This window comes from Arvicola amphibius, chromosome 1 (genome assembly GCF_903992535.2).
Source record: "Arvicola amphibius chromosome 1, mArvAmp1.2, whole genome shotgun sequence".
Lineage (NCBI taxonomy): Eukaryota > Metazoa > Chordata > Mammalia > Rodentia > Cricetidae > Arvicola > Arvicola amphibius.
Genome location: NC_052047.1, coordinates 11,305,131 through 11,319,571, shown reverse-complemented (window position 1 = coordinate 11,319,571; position 14,441 = coordinate 11,305,131). Strand labels below are relative to the sequence as shown.

The 14,441-nt window shown below is 43.6% G+C and overlaps 1 protein-coding gene across 1 annotated transcript in view; it reads left to right on the top strand.

Annotated features, from left to right (window-relative positions):
• Anxa3 (annexin A3) overlaps window positions 1-14,441 on the top strand; it is a 52,952-nt gene that overhangs the window by 18,287 nt on the left and 20,224 nt on the right. The window contains exons 3-6 of the mRNA XM_038340367.1: window positions 1,553-1,640; window positions 5,740-5,834; window positions 9,108-9,221; window positions 12,634-12,724. Of these exons, the coding sequence (XP_038196295.1) occupies window positions 1,553-1,640; window positions 5,740-5,834; window positions 9,108-9,221; window positions 12,634-12,724 (388 nt within the window). The remainder of the gene's footprint in view (window positions 1-1,552; window positions 1,641-5,739; window positions 5,835-9,107; window positions 9,222-12,633; window positions 12,725-14,441) is intronic.

Below are 14,441 nucleotides of genomic sequence, written 5' to 3'. Positions count from 1 at the left end.
TGAAGCAAATTGGCTCTGCCAATTTATAAAGCTTATTAAGCATTGAGGGAAGAAAATTGTCTGAAGATCATGCTAAAGTGACTGATTAGACCGCTTTTATTGTCTTCCCGTCTCGCACATTCTAACTCGTTAGTTCAAATTTCTTTATTGGGGGTACTTTAAACAGTGTCTGACAACACTGCAACGAATTGTTCCTTCTGACATATTGAGTCAGCAGGCTCTCAGTGCTGCTGTGCTGGTCCATTAATTCTCCCGTCACTTTAGTGTGACAAGATAATGTCCTTTCAAGAAGATATCAGACACTTTAAAAGAGGGGAAATGTGACCACATTAGTTCATAACAACACAGTCAGTACCACTCAGTGGGAGGATAGAAAGCCCTGTTTAAAAAGAAAACGTTAAATGTTACTGCTATTAGCACAGATGTTTATTTAAAAGGTCAAATATGCTATATAATTACTTGTTAACTTTGAATTTTCTCAACACCCTTTGTCATCTAGTTTCTCCAGCATAAAATAAATAAAAGAATATTTTATTTTATTCTTTTTAGCAATATGCTCTTTCCCAGTTTACTGTCATGTTTCTAATTTATGTGCTTAAAGGTAGTAATGTGATTATTTTTTAAAATAATTCTATGTTATTCTTGAAGCTCCAGGATGTCAGTGGAGTTCTCAGGAAAAACACAATCCGTGGCTCGCAATCACACATCTGTTAAACGGTGCACAAGAGCCGACAATCTTAACAGCATTTTCACTTACTAATCCTTTAGAGTAGCATTCCCCAAGGACAGTGGTCAACATTAATTAAGCCATCCCAGAACCTCCCAACCACATCTGCTTCTGTGCGAGGTGTGATGAGGCACAAACTGAGAATCCTCGCTGGGAAAAAACAGTGGATAAGACAGTGGAAGCGTTCTTGTTGTTTGTATACAGGTACCTTAAAGCCTGTACTCCACAGGGTCACGGGTGTTGAAACAACTCATTGCCCTAGAGAAGCGATGTTTCATGTGTGCAGCTTGTTACATAAAAGAAAGAGCAGACTCCTGGTGGTGGTGGTGGGGTTCTTCCTACATGTAGCAGAAGCCATGTTGCCTGTGTGTCTAGGGAAGGGAAACTGTTGCCCCGTGCCAGGAACACAAGAAGCCAGGCTGCCACAGACTCACAGGAGAGCTGGAGAGATGGCTCGGCAGTTAAGAGCGTTTGCTGCTCTTTCAGAGGACCAGAAGCTTCTGCCATGGACCTCTACAACTCCAAAAGCATTTGCTCCAGGCACTTAAATAAATATGCAAACACAAACCGCTGGGATCCTCCCCTGGCTGTGCCAGGACAATATCTCTGAGCACGCTGCCTCTGGGCTGAGTTCAGGCTCTGGCTTTCCTGTTGACAAAGAACAATTATTTAGTCATACCCTGGGCCTCTGGGGACAGTGGCATTTTAAAAAACATAAACACTTGTAGATAACTGCAATAATGACCACTTGAGATGAACATTTAGTGGAGTATATTTAAATGTAACATAAGTAAAGGTTTTGAACTGGTGGGACTTTCTCTCTAGGTTGGACCCCGAGGAACCATAAGAGATTACCCAGGCTTTAGCCCAGCAGTGGATGCTGAAGCTATCCGGAAAGCAATCAAAGGAATCGGTGAGTGAAGTTTTGTAAGCCCTTTGTCAGTGCAAGCCAGGAAAGTTCCCGTCTAAGAAGCCAGCTGGCCCCATTTGAATCCTGAGTGAGAGAATTTGTCAGCGGACATTTTAAAGTGTGGAGTGATGAGAAGAGCACGGGCAGCGAGCTTTAGTAAAGAAAGCATTTGAAATGTTGACGGAATTAAAATCGAACACCACCCCAGCTCCTTCCAACAGTTATCACCGCCATAACCACAAATCATAGACACAGTCCCTGGCCATTCTTCCTGGGCTTTGTTTTACCCCATTACCTAGAGAAAATCATCTTCCTAAATTAGGCTTTCTGCTTGTGGGCCTTCGATACCACAGATCCGTACGTATGTGCGTACCGTCTTTTATACTTTCCACCGGGCAAACTGGGGAAGTGAGCTATACATTCCGTTGCCATTTGCTTTTACCTCTTAACATAATGTTTTTGAGATTTATTCATGTTGATATGTTTAGCTCTAAGTCATTAATTTTAACTGCATAGTAGTCTATTGTATATTACATCATAAACTGGGAATGTTGATGAAACATTCAAATTGCCTATAATTCTTTTCTATTACGGCGTGAAAGTCCTTGGTGAATGTCCCTGCTTTAACTCCGATGTGCGCATTGGCTAGTATTTCTCCAGGATATGACAAGAGTTGTGATTTCTGGGTGGAAATTACCAGAATACTCACTTTTAAATTAGCTAGAAATATTGCCAATTTGTTCTCCAAAATGGTTATAAAGATTACTCTTGGGGCTGGTGAGGTAGGTTAGAGAGTAAAGTATTTGTTATACAAACTCAACGTCCTGAGTTCGATCCCCACAGTGGAAGGAAAGGACCGACTCCATAAAATTGGTTAATCTCCATGTGCATGCTGTGGTGTCCCCGCATCGAGCACTCAGTAAGAATAATAAGACATAGAACTCCTTCCACAATGCATAAGACTTTCTCTTGATCCATGCTCCTTACACAGGCTGCACAAGTACCATGCCGTTTTTCCCACTGACTAGGTCTGAAGCTGTAGGAATTCCCCCCGCCCCTCTCTTTAGATACTGATAAAGCCAAGCATCAGTTTTTCTTTTTGTTTCCTCTTTCGTGTATGGCTTCTTCACATGGTTTAGCCCTTTGACATCACACTATCTTCTCCAGGGGTTCCAAGTACCATGCCATGAAGTCGTACCGTCTTCTCCAGGGGTGCCAAGAGAGGCTTTGTTGCTTAATGGTCACTGGTTTCTGTATACAACCTTTTGTAAATAAAATCTCCAGCCATGAGATGGCCAAAACCAAAACATTTTATCCAGTTTTATATTTTAGCAAAAATCAAGCTTAGTAATATTTTCCCTAGGATTCATGCCTACTGTACCTTTTGTTTGTCTTGTTTTGTTTCCTTTTCTTTTTTGAGACAGGGTTTCTCTGTGTGGATCTTGCTGGCCTGGAACTCTCTCTGTAGACCAGGCTAGGCTCAAACTCACAGAGACCCTGCTTGGCTATGAGTTCCCTGCTCTTCTGTTTGTACCCTTGTTACAGCTGCTCCAACGTTACAGTGGCTGCTCATGTTGGGGGATTGTTTTTGCTCTTTGTTTGTCCGTTGGCTTGTGGGAGGCTCTTCCTCTTTCAGTGTGGCTTTAAGGACAACCTGTATAATTCTGTGAAATACGTTTTTAAGAGTTTATGTCAGCATTGCTGTGCACTGCGCCCCCATCTGTGCTCTATGTGCTACAATAGAGTTCACGAGCTTCGGGCAAGGGGCTGGAGGTTGAGGAAACACACAGACAGACAGACACATGGACATCTAATCGCTGGTACAAAGCCCTTCTTTAATAGCACCATGGAGGCTTAAATACCCAGCAGTCAATGGCCAACAGGTGAAAACTCCATCCTCTGATCCTCTAGGTAAGGCACAGCTTTTAGTAACTCCAATCAGAAGGCTCTAGCAGGGAAGAACACCTGAAGGCCAGGACTCCAATTGGTCCCAACACAGCATTATCTTCTCTTATACAAGACTATTTTTTAATGAAAATATTTTTTTCACTTATCTTTCAAACTTTTTGGTTAATATTTTAGTGTTTGTTCCTTTTGAAAATTTTCATGCATTTTATTAATATGTAATTACTTTTCTTTCCTCCTCTCAACCCCTCCTAAGCTGAGCTGACATCCTCTTCTGGCCTCTGTGAATATCCGCACACACAGAGATTAGGAAAGCATATAAATTATCTAGAAGTAAAGAATAAGGGCAGGGTAACAGAGGACAGAGGACTTGTAGAGAGGAGCGCTGCAGTGTAGGGAGTAGAAAAAGAAAGAACAGAGAATAGTTCCCAGAATATATTTAGAGTCAAGGTGGCATGTGTCCCAGGTTGGCCCGGAACTCACTCTGTATGGAAGAATGGCCATGAACTTCCAATCCTCCTGTATCTACCTCCCGAGTGTTGGCATTGCAGGTGTGAGTTCCCATTCCTGGCTTATGGCCTTCCTCAAGTAAAACAAGCACTCCATCCCCAGCCCCAGTTCCTAAAGATTTGTTGGTTTGTTTGTTTTCTTTTTTCTTTTTTGGATAGCTCTATCCATAGTCCTGACATTGATGAAAGAGCAGAGTAAAAACAAGCCAGAGATGAAGCCCAGCATGAGGACACGCTGTGGTATGGAGAGACACAGATACGGGTGTCCCACTGGGCATTGGTATCGATACTGTTCAGGTCTAAGCTGGCTACCAGACTCACATATCAAGTATGCTGCAATCTGATTCTGTAGAAAACACAAGATCAACGGCAAGCACACTGGGAGGCCAACAGGCAGCCAAGCACACAGGTTCTTTCCCCTCTCCACAGGTATAGACTGTGTAGTGCAGTCACAGGCTGCGTAGATACAGTGTACGGGTGTTACCTCAGCACAGAGAAACCTCGCCTCGCCCAGTTGATCTTCCCATCATTGTAGTTGTGCACACCCAAGGCCTGCAAGCCCCTCAGCACTTCCCATCCCAGCACAGTCTTCGCCAGCCAATAACGTAGACATGAATTCCCACAGTTGTCATAATACTCTACTGAAAATTAGTCATGTTGAGGACATTCTTAGACAAGCTGGTCTCAGTTCTGGCCTGATCTGACCTTACAAACACATGCATGTAAAATGCACCATGAAGGTGTGAACCAGATTTCGTATTACTGTGGTAAATGACCCATGATCAGTAAGGTAGATTTTGGTTTGTGGTTTCCAAAGGGTTCAGTCTGTGGTACTTGCCTCAATTGATTCTGGACTTGTGGTAAAACCATCATATGTCAGACTATTTACCTCCTTACCTCAAGGCTGACGAGAGAGAGAGAGAGAGAGAGAGAGAGAGAGAGAGAGAGAGAGAGAGAGAGAGAGAGAGAAGAAACCTTTAAAGGAATGTCCCTAATGACCTATATCCTCTAGGTCCCACCCCCTGAGATGTCTATCATTTTCTAAAATGACAGCTGGGGAACAACATATTCAACACAGGTGTGAAGGGGGCACATTTAATATTGAAACCACAGCAAAAATCCGTGTTTGGGGATGAGAGATTGTTGCATTACTTAGAAGCCATGTGACTTTGGCAAATGAAATAGGCTCTCTGAGTGTTAATGTCATCTTTAGGACGGCTTTGTCTGTCCACGGTATGGGGACCCTATAACTCTCACTGTGACAAGAAGTAAAAAGGCACCTATAGATATCAGGTTCTCAATAAATGTTTCAATCTTGTGTCTGTGCCCTTGAGAGGATAGAAGATCTCATTCCAGCTATGGAGAGAGAGCTGAAATTCCCTGAGAGTCACTCAGCCTCCTGAGGGTGAAGCAGGAGGTTCTTCGTGCTCCTCTCTGCGTGCACAAGAGGACTAGACAGCAATGGCAGGTTTTTGTTTTTCCATCTCCCAAATCGCCCAAATAGTTAACTTCTTTTCCAAAAACAAAACAACAACAAACAGACAAACAAAAGCAAAACCCAGGCAAACACACAGATTCTAGCCCGGTAAGAAGCTGTATACTGAAATTTAAAATGCCTTACTGTAAGCACTTGGTTACATACTGATATGGAGATCCCTCAGCTGATAAATGATTTTGGTCTCACTTAGGAACTGACGAGAAAACCCTCATCAGCATTCTGACAGAGCGGTCCAATGCGCAGCGGCAGCTGATTGCCAAGGAGTATCAAGCAACGTATGAACAGGTACCGCCCTGAAGACAGTCACCGCGTCTCGGGTCTTCCTCTGTGGGGCACTCGCAGATCTTTGGGTTCAGACTGAGTGTGGCAGAAGATGCCGTGCGCGTCCACTCGAGAACCAGCACTCTCGGTCTTGGTTTTGCATTTCACCTTCTCAGTGGCTTTGGGGCGTCTGTGTCTTCACTGTGGAATGAAAAACGTCGCCTTAGAGCAGTGGTTCTCAAACTGTGGGTTTTGACCCCTTTAGGGTCAAATGAGCCTTTCCCAGGGGTCACATAGCAGATATCCTGCTCACAACTTATTTACATTACAGTTGTGAAGTAGAAATGAAAATAATTTTAGGGTTGAGGATCACCAAACATGAGGAACTGTATGGAAGGGTTGCAGAAATGGTCCCAAGCCATCGGTGTATCCCCTCCCTACAGGATACTTGGCCTAAAAGGGAGATTTAGTTTTTCTTTTCCTTTTTCTTTTTTTTTTTTTTTTTTTTTTTTTTGAGACATGGTCTCATGTAGCCCAGACCAGCCTGGAACTTACAAGTAGATGGAGATTGTCTTGAACTTCTGATCCTCCATTGTTGAATTGTCAAGTGTTGGAATTATAGCCGGGAGTCACTAGGCCCGGGTTTTGTGATACCGGGGAATCAAATTCCGGTCTTTGTGAGTGCAAGACAAATACTCTCCCACCTGAGACACATCCCCAGCCTGATTAGAGACATTCTGATGACCCCACACCAGACTTGGAGTAGAGGGTGGTTCCAGATGTTAGAGATACTGTTAAATATCATACAGGATTGAGGATAGCCCTCCCACAAAGAGCTACCAGAACAGCTGTCTGGCAAAGACTGCCTTAGATAATTTTAGTTTCTATTTTAATTTTAAAATAGTTATGTAAGCACAGGCTCAGTAAATTCAACAGATGGAAACCAACTAAGTATCCAAAAATAAATACCTAAGAACAAGACTGCCAGCCTTTAATCCCAGAACTCAAGAGGCAGAGGCGGTCAGATCTCTGTGAGTGCAAAGTCAGGCTGGTCTACACAGAGAGTTCCAATACAGGCTCCCAAAGCTCTACAGAAAAACACTGTCTCAGAAAGAAAAAAAAAAAAAAAAAAGGAACAGGACTGCCACACAATTGGTTTGTCATCTATTTGTTGAGTAGTCTTGTCTCTGTCGGACAGTAGGAGAGGCAGCTTGTCCCTTCTCTTGTAGAGCTAGCATCCTATTGGAAACGTAAGAAGTTCAGTCATTGGCAAGTGTGATAAAGATAAAAAGGGGATGACGTGATGGAGAGTAACTGGTGCCTGGCTCCCGTGACGGGGTGAGGAAGCAGTGCCAGCAGGATGCTGCTGCCTAGCTGGCCGCGAGGACAATCGGTGCTGTGTATATATAGACGTGTGTCACTGTGCCTGACTGTTTGTCTTTATGGGTTTTTAGATGGGATTTTACATGTTGCCAGTCTGGTCCCGAGCACTTGTATTAAAATAATCCTCCCACCTCAGCATCTTTCCTACCCAGTGCTAAGACTACTGCGTGCCACTCGGCTCGGTTTTATCTTTAAGAGTTGGTGCACAGTCTCGGTTTTATTCTACAATTGGGAGCCATTGGAAGTATGTAAGCAGGGGGATAATATAACCCAATGTTTAGTCTTAAAAGATTACTTGGGGACCTGGAGGTTTAGCTTAACGGCAGAATGCTTGCCTGGTACTTCTGAGGCTCTATGTTGCATCCCCAGAATTACAAAGAAGATGGAAAGACTGTTTGGGATGCTGTGGGTCATGGATTATGGAAGAGAAGGAGTAAAACAGAGCAGTCAGGCTGTTAACTATCAGAGACATCACCCGAGAATGATCTCCAGTCCCCCCAGGCATTAAAGCTCCTTTCTCAGACATCCTTTATCACACACTAATATACTATACAGTAAAATTGAATTTCATCTTGAATACTTTTATTTTCCTGTTAGGGTAAGTATCTTAGGCATAAGCATTACTTTGCGGCTATGTCTAGCATTGATTAGGCACCCTTGATCATGTATTCAAATGAATGAATTGTCAGCATCTGGGCAAAAACCCCTAACATATAGATCAGTAACCCAGATGGCTCACTGGCCTTCCAGAACTCTGTAAAATTGTGAAGGAAGAATCAACGGTGGTGAAGGGCAACAACCATTTCTCATTGGGTGATGGAATGAGAGCTCGTGGGGTGAGATTTCTTTGCCGTTAGCTTGAGGACAGGTGATATCAGCATTCAGCATTTATTTATTTGTTTGTTTATTTTTTTATTTGTTTGTTGTTTGTTTTTCGAGACAGGGTTTCTCTGTAGCTTTAGAGCCTGTCCTGGAACTAGCTCTTGTAGACCAGGCTGGCCTTGAACTCACAGAGATCCGCCTACCTCTGCTTCCCAAGTGTTGGGATTAAAGGTGTGCACCACCACCTGGCTCAGAATTCAGCATTCGAAGAGAAAAAAAAAAAAAAAAAAACTCCACTGTAGTTACAGCAGATCGGGTGGTCCTTGGCTCCATCTCACGACCCCACTGTGTCTGTGGAGGGCAGCTTTATCATCAGAACTGTCCGAGAGGCTGCTGGCTGCCAGGCCTGAAAATCAAACTGTTCCATGTCTTTCCTTTGAATATTGAAAATAGGAGCCACACTCCTGCCCTTAGGTGTGTGTGGGGGAGGGGGGCAGACTCTTATGTAATATGTGGATGCAGTGCCAAAGGACACTAGCTAGAGTCCTGCATGGAATGCCCCAGGATCCATTAAAGGAGACTTACCAGCCACTGTCCTCCCCTTTCTTTGTGGAGCCCAGTGGTGTCTCTAAGAAGCAAGGTACTCAGGAATAGTTTACCAGAGAGAGCCCTCTCCCTGCCTCCCTTACCCTCCCTTGAAGAGCACCAAGGACCTAGAAGATGCATTCATTCTATTTTCCTAGCTATCAGTTATTATTTTAATCATGCATATGCGTGGTTTGGTGTGGTCGTTTGGTACATGTGTACTATGTGTGATGTAGAGGAACAGTATTTTAATGTGCAGTCCCAAACTCCGGTGCACTTGCCAAGCTTCCTTTGGGCTTTGCAAATGTCTGTGTAAGGCAGGACATGGTGGAGACATCATAAAATGAAGATTAATGCCCCTCGAGATATTCTCAGCATTCCTGCAGTTCCCTATGGAGGGCATGCTGCCGCTTGATTTTTATACTTGCGTTTCCCTTTCCCTAGGTGGCTGTTGAGAAAGAGAAAAGAATATATTTCATGATTTCCTCCTTGGGGTTTTTATTTTAGGAGCTGAAAGATGACTTGAAGGGTGACCTCTCTGGCCACTTTGAGCACGTCATGGTGGCTCTTGTGACTGCACCAGCCCTGTTCGATGCAAAGCAACTGAAGAAATCCATGAAGGTACAAGCTCTAAACAAACTGATGCTCTGTGGATTTCACTGACATAATAATTAGGGAACGCCTGAGACTTAGTGGGCTTGGATGCCATTTATGATTGTGCTCTTTAAGGGATGGGGTAATTATTGGGAGCTCTGTGCAATCCAGAGCCCAAATGTCCATGGGCTGTGAGGAGAGTTGCTTTGCTTTGCTTTGCTTTTCTTTTCTTTTCTTTTCTTTTCTTTTCTTTTCTTTTCTTTTCTTTTCTTTCCTTCCTTCCTTCCTTCCTTCCTTCCTTCCTTCCTTTCTTTCTTTCTTTCTTTCTTTCTTTTCTTAGAACTAAATATTCATTGACTTTTTTTCTTTCATAGAACATAAGTACCATCATTCACCCATCACTTAGACCCTATGATTTGTATTGTTGGCCCCTTGCTTTCCTTGACCCTTCAGAACCCCAGCCTTTCATCACATCCACATGAGCTCTGGTCTAAAGTCAGCTGCAACCAGCTGTCTCCATCCACGGCTTCCACTCTGCTGTGGCCACCTGCACCTCTTGGTTATACTGTATCAGTACCCTAAGAAGGTATCTTCAGCTCCATTTCTGCCCGTTTGAAACTACTCTCTATGGGACGGGCAAAATTGCTTTTATAAAGATGTTTTAAAGCAAGGCGATGTCATTCATCACCCCAAATCTCCAGTGAACACTTAAAACCCAGACTTCTTATTACGTTCATCACCCAAGCCTGCATCTTGTCTGTCTGCGATTCTTTCAAAAGCCCTATCAGCCAGCATTCCCCGGAAAAACAGAGCCATTAGGCAGACATTTATATTAAGAAATTTTCTGTAAGGCACTGGGTATACCTTGTGAGTTTGGACGTAAGGACTAGACTCTGCAGGGCAGGTGGTCAGGGAAGGCCGGATCCCTCAGCAGTCTCTGAAGCTACTGCCTATGGGAACAGCCCCTTCTACAAGGAAGCCTTGGCTTGCCCTTAAGGGCTGTTAGCAGAATGAATCGGGCCCAGTCCGAATGCAGAGTGTCTGAAGTGCATCCCACTTAAAAACAATTGATAATGGACTTTATTCATAAAATACCTCAACAGCAGCACACAGATTAGCATCTGTCTGGATAACCAGGAACTGTAGCCTGATCGAGTCACCACATAAAACTGACCACCACACTTCTCCTCTTCTCCTCATTCTATGGAGCTTGCTTCGCTGGCCTTTTCTCTGCTCATTGAGCATTGCCAGCATCCTTGCTTGGGAGTCTGTGTCCGTGGTGTTCCCTCTGGATTCCTTCTCTGCTGAGATGATTTACTTGATTTTATTGTTATTGTCTGTTGGGTGAGGCTGCTTGTTCATTCCCTGCTGTCCAGAACAGAAATAACCACACAGAAACTGTATTAATTAAATCACTGCTTGGCCTATTGCTTAAGCATATTTATGGCTTACTCTTATATCTTAAATTAACCCATTTCTGTTATTTTATATTTTACCATGAAGCTTGTGAACTGCTGGCAAGGTTCCAGCTCGCAGCTCACATCTTTCCCTTCTGGCGGCTACCTGGCATCCCCTGACTCTGCCTACTCTCTCTATGTATCTCTTTCAGCCTGGCTTTACTCTGTTAAGCGACTGGCCGAAAGCAGCTTCTTTATTAACCAATAAAAGCAACACATAGACAGAAGGACTTCTCACACCATTTTCCCTTTTATGTTTAAGTAAAAAGGAAGGTTTTAACTTTAACATAGTAAAATTACATATAACAAAACAGGTATCAAGCAAGAATTACAGTTACAATATTTATATTTACTTATCTTTTATCATAACTAAGGAGAACTATATCTATTCTTCAACCCCATCAAAGACCCCAGAAGGATATAATATTACCTAAGTTAACAAGAAGTGCATTGTAAGCAACTTCCAAAACTCTAGAATTGACAGAGACATCTCGCTGCCTGGACAGTCATCCAAAGTCCTTCTGTCATTGGAGCATCCATCTTCAGCCTACAGGCCCATAGTATCCAGCAGACTTTTCCATGAAGCAGAAAATGTCAAAGACAGTTCCACCTATACTGGCAATTTGTCAGTCACTTTCTTCTGTGTCCTGCAGAATCTCTGGCAGACTCTTTCATGAAGCAGGAACCCCTAAGGACTGTCTCACCTTCTTTAGGCAACTTCAAAAGTCATTTATTTTTCTGTGGGTCCTGCAACTCTAGTCAAGCAAGAGCAGCAATGGCGTAGGAGAGGAGGTCCATGCTGAGCAGGAACAGTCCAGCTCTGGTACCTCACCCACATCTGCTCCATCAGTTACCAGGGGCGACAAGTCTTTGTCATGAACTCTAGGGCCGACCCAAAGGTGTGACCGTTGGAGACCGTTAGCAAAGAGCACCTGTTGCAGCAGACAGTCCTGAAGTGAGACATGAGCATTGTCTGTCAATGGCTTCCGCGTGGGGAGAGCTTAGCAGTTGTGACTCTTTTGGCCAGATTCACTGACCTGTATTGGAAAATGTCCTCTTTGGTTAAGAGGACATCAACAGTAAGGATTGTGAACTGTGAATGGTGACAGTACCATTATCAAAACCCTTTGGTCTGGGGCTCTCCCATCTCAGCCCCTGGATGCGGCTTGGCTAAAGTTGGCAACCATAGTCAACTATTAAAAAAGGAAGGAAGGGAGGGAGGGAGGGAGGAAGGAAGGAAGGAAGGAAGGAAGGAAGGAAGGAAGGAAGGAAGGAAGGAAGGAAGGAAGGAAAGGATAAAGAAGGTTATAGCTTCTCTGTAAGGACGCTCCTAGTACTTGCCTACAGTTATTCTGCATATTTTACCTTCGTCAGAATTTAGCTGTATGAATGATTTTGGTGGCAGGCACCCTGGCCAGAACTGATCTCTTTTTGTAAATTTCACTGCCTTTATCTGATCTAGTCCCACTGCAAACAACTTAGAGTGTGAGTCAGCGACCTTGATATAGACAAGGCTTAGAGGTAACTGGGCTCCAAGCGAGCAAGGCCCATGACACACGTTTACTGGCTATTGGGAAACTTCTGTGGTTGAGAAGGCTGGGACATGCTGACCAGCCCTGCCCTGAAGTGCAAGGATGAAGGCAATCACAATTGCTGTGGAGCCCTTTCTATACGGAGAGCTACGTGGGCTTAGTAGGCGGAACCTGACACAGGCGTCTTCCTCTATGTAGAATCATTTGACTTCTTTTCACACTGGTGTAGGGCACGTTCTCGAAACACTTGAGTGGGTTTACTCCAGATGAGTTTTTGTTTTAATTCTAAGATGCAAGGAAAAGTCAGAAAACCACTGAAGAGCAATACGAGATCTTACATTGATTTACTCAGAGCTGCTCTTTCATCTGTACAAAATAAGATATTAAGTCTGAAAAGCACGAAAATAAGTTTTTTAAGTGTTCTAAAATTTAGATTTTTTTCCTTGCTAGGGCACTGGGACTGATGAAGATGCCTTGATTGAAATCTTAACCACCAGGACAAGCCGGCAGATGAAGGAGATCTCGCAGGCCTATTATACAGGTGACCTTATCTTCTTCTTGCCTTTACCACTGATTACAGATGTGTGAGCCAAGTTGCTGCTCCTAGCATCTCGCCTATCGTAAAGCATCTCGAGAAGGCCAGAGACAGGGAAAGAGGTGTGCATTCTGATGTGGACTGTGCATTTCCAGGGAAAGTTAGAATATGATCTGCCACATAACATCTTGCATTTACAGCTGTATCGCTTTAGAGAACTTTGCCCTCAGCAACCACCTAATTGAATCAGTCATTTTCATCAATATTAGAGTCTTGAGTCATCGTATACTTCTTCTGTAGGTTAAAAACCACTCAGAACCATGATTTTTGGTATGGGAAGTTGGGAAGTTTGGTAAGCCATTTAGAGGAAGTGCTGAGTGAATATTTAGGTTCAATATAATTGGCTGACGTCCTAAAAGTCTGTGTAAAAATCAGGTCCTCACACGATAATTGTGCCTCTGCTCAGAGGTAGTATGAAAACCTCGGTCACCTCCCTTCAACTCAGTCACAAGCTCAGACGCTCCCAGGCCACACATGTCTCTAACCAGTGGCCTACAAATCCAGTGTTCTCCCTGCCATTCAGGTTCAGAAGCTCACTAAAAGTCACCCTGAACTCCAGAAGGGCAGTCCTCTCAATGACAGTTTTGTTATGAAGGAAGTGAATCATGGCCAGCCAAATGATAAGACACACAGAGGGATCTGAGAGGCCCCACTAGAAATCTTCTACCCTATTGGCACACTGTTGAGCGATCACCACCCACATGCGGCGTTTGTTACTCAAATGTGATTGGTTGAGTCATTGTCCATGTGATTGAGCTCAGCCTATAGGCTTTCCTCAGAGGTTGAGATGACTATGTCATGTGACTCAAAGCCTTTCTGATCCTACTACTTCCTGTTCTTAGTTATCTTGTTAGTATCAGAAGAATAACGTGAATAAGAGACTCAGTTACCAAAGGGAAGTGATGATTTGTCCCAAGAACCAAGGACCAAATAGCAACTCAATTAATTACACAACAGCCCCATAGTGTTCTCTAAGTACCGTTATGGTGCCAGGCTTTCTAAACTTGTGTTTATAAGAGGTTCACTTTTACTGTAAGAGAAGCCCACAGAAATGGGAATCCTGGACCCCAGATGGGTATTAGAAAGGTTATTTTAGGAAATTCTTATTAAATGATGAGTACAAATTTGACTCATTTGTTATTGACACACTAGTTAGAGTCCAGTCAGAAAAAAAAAAAAAACACAAACAACGCTAGGTTTTTTAACAGAGAGACTTTATTAGAGATAATTGCATCCATACTTTTGGAAAACAGGAAAAAAAAACAAATAGAAGACAAAGGGTAATATACCAAACACCTCCAGAGGTGAGGACTCCATGGCAAAGAAGTTGGGCTTAATTGAAATCATAAATTTGGGAGGAGGGTACCACCTGTCTGGTATTGGTACCCTAGGAACTCAGAAGACAAGCATAAGGAAGAATTCAGATTTCTAGGAAGAGGACCCCACCTGTCTGAAGCCGATGCCTCTGTGGTGTTGCACACAGCTTTCTGCAGAGGCCATGCCTGCCTCTCAGGGTGGCACTAACAGCAAAGGCAGGTGGGCAACACACATTTCTTCCTCTCCCTGCCCACTGGTCTCCCTTCACTCCCAGCCATCAGGGAAACTTAACAGAAAGCATGTGAATTTGAAGTAGATGAGAGAACTGGCTAATAATAGGCACAAG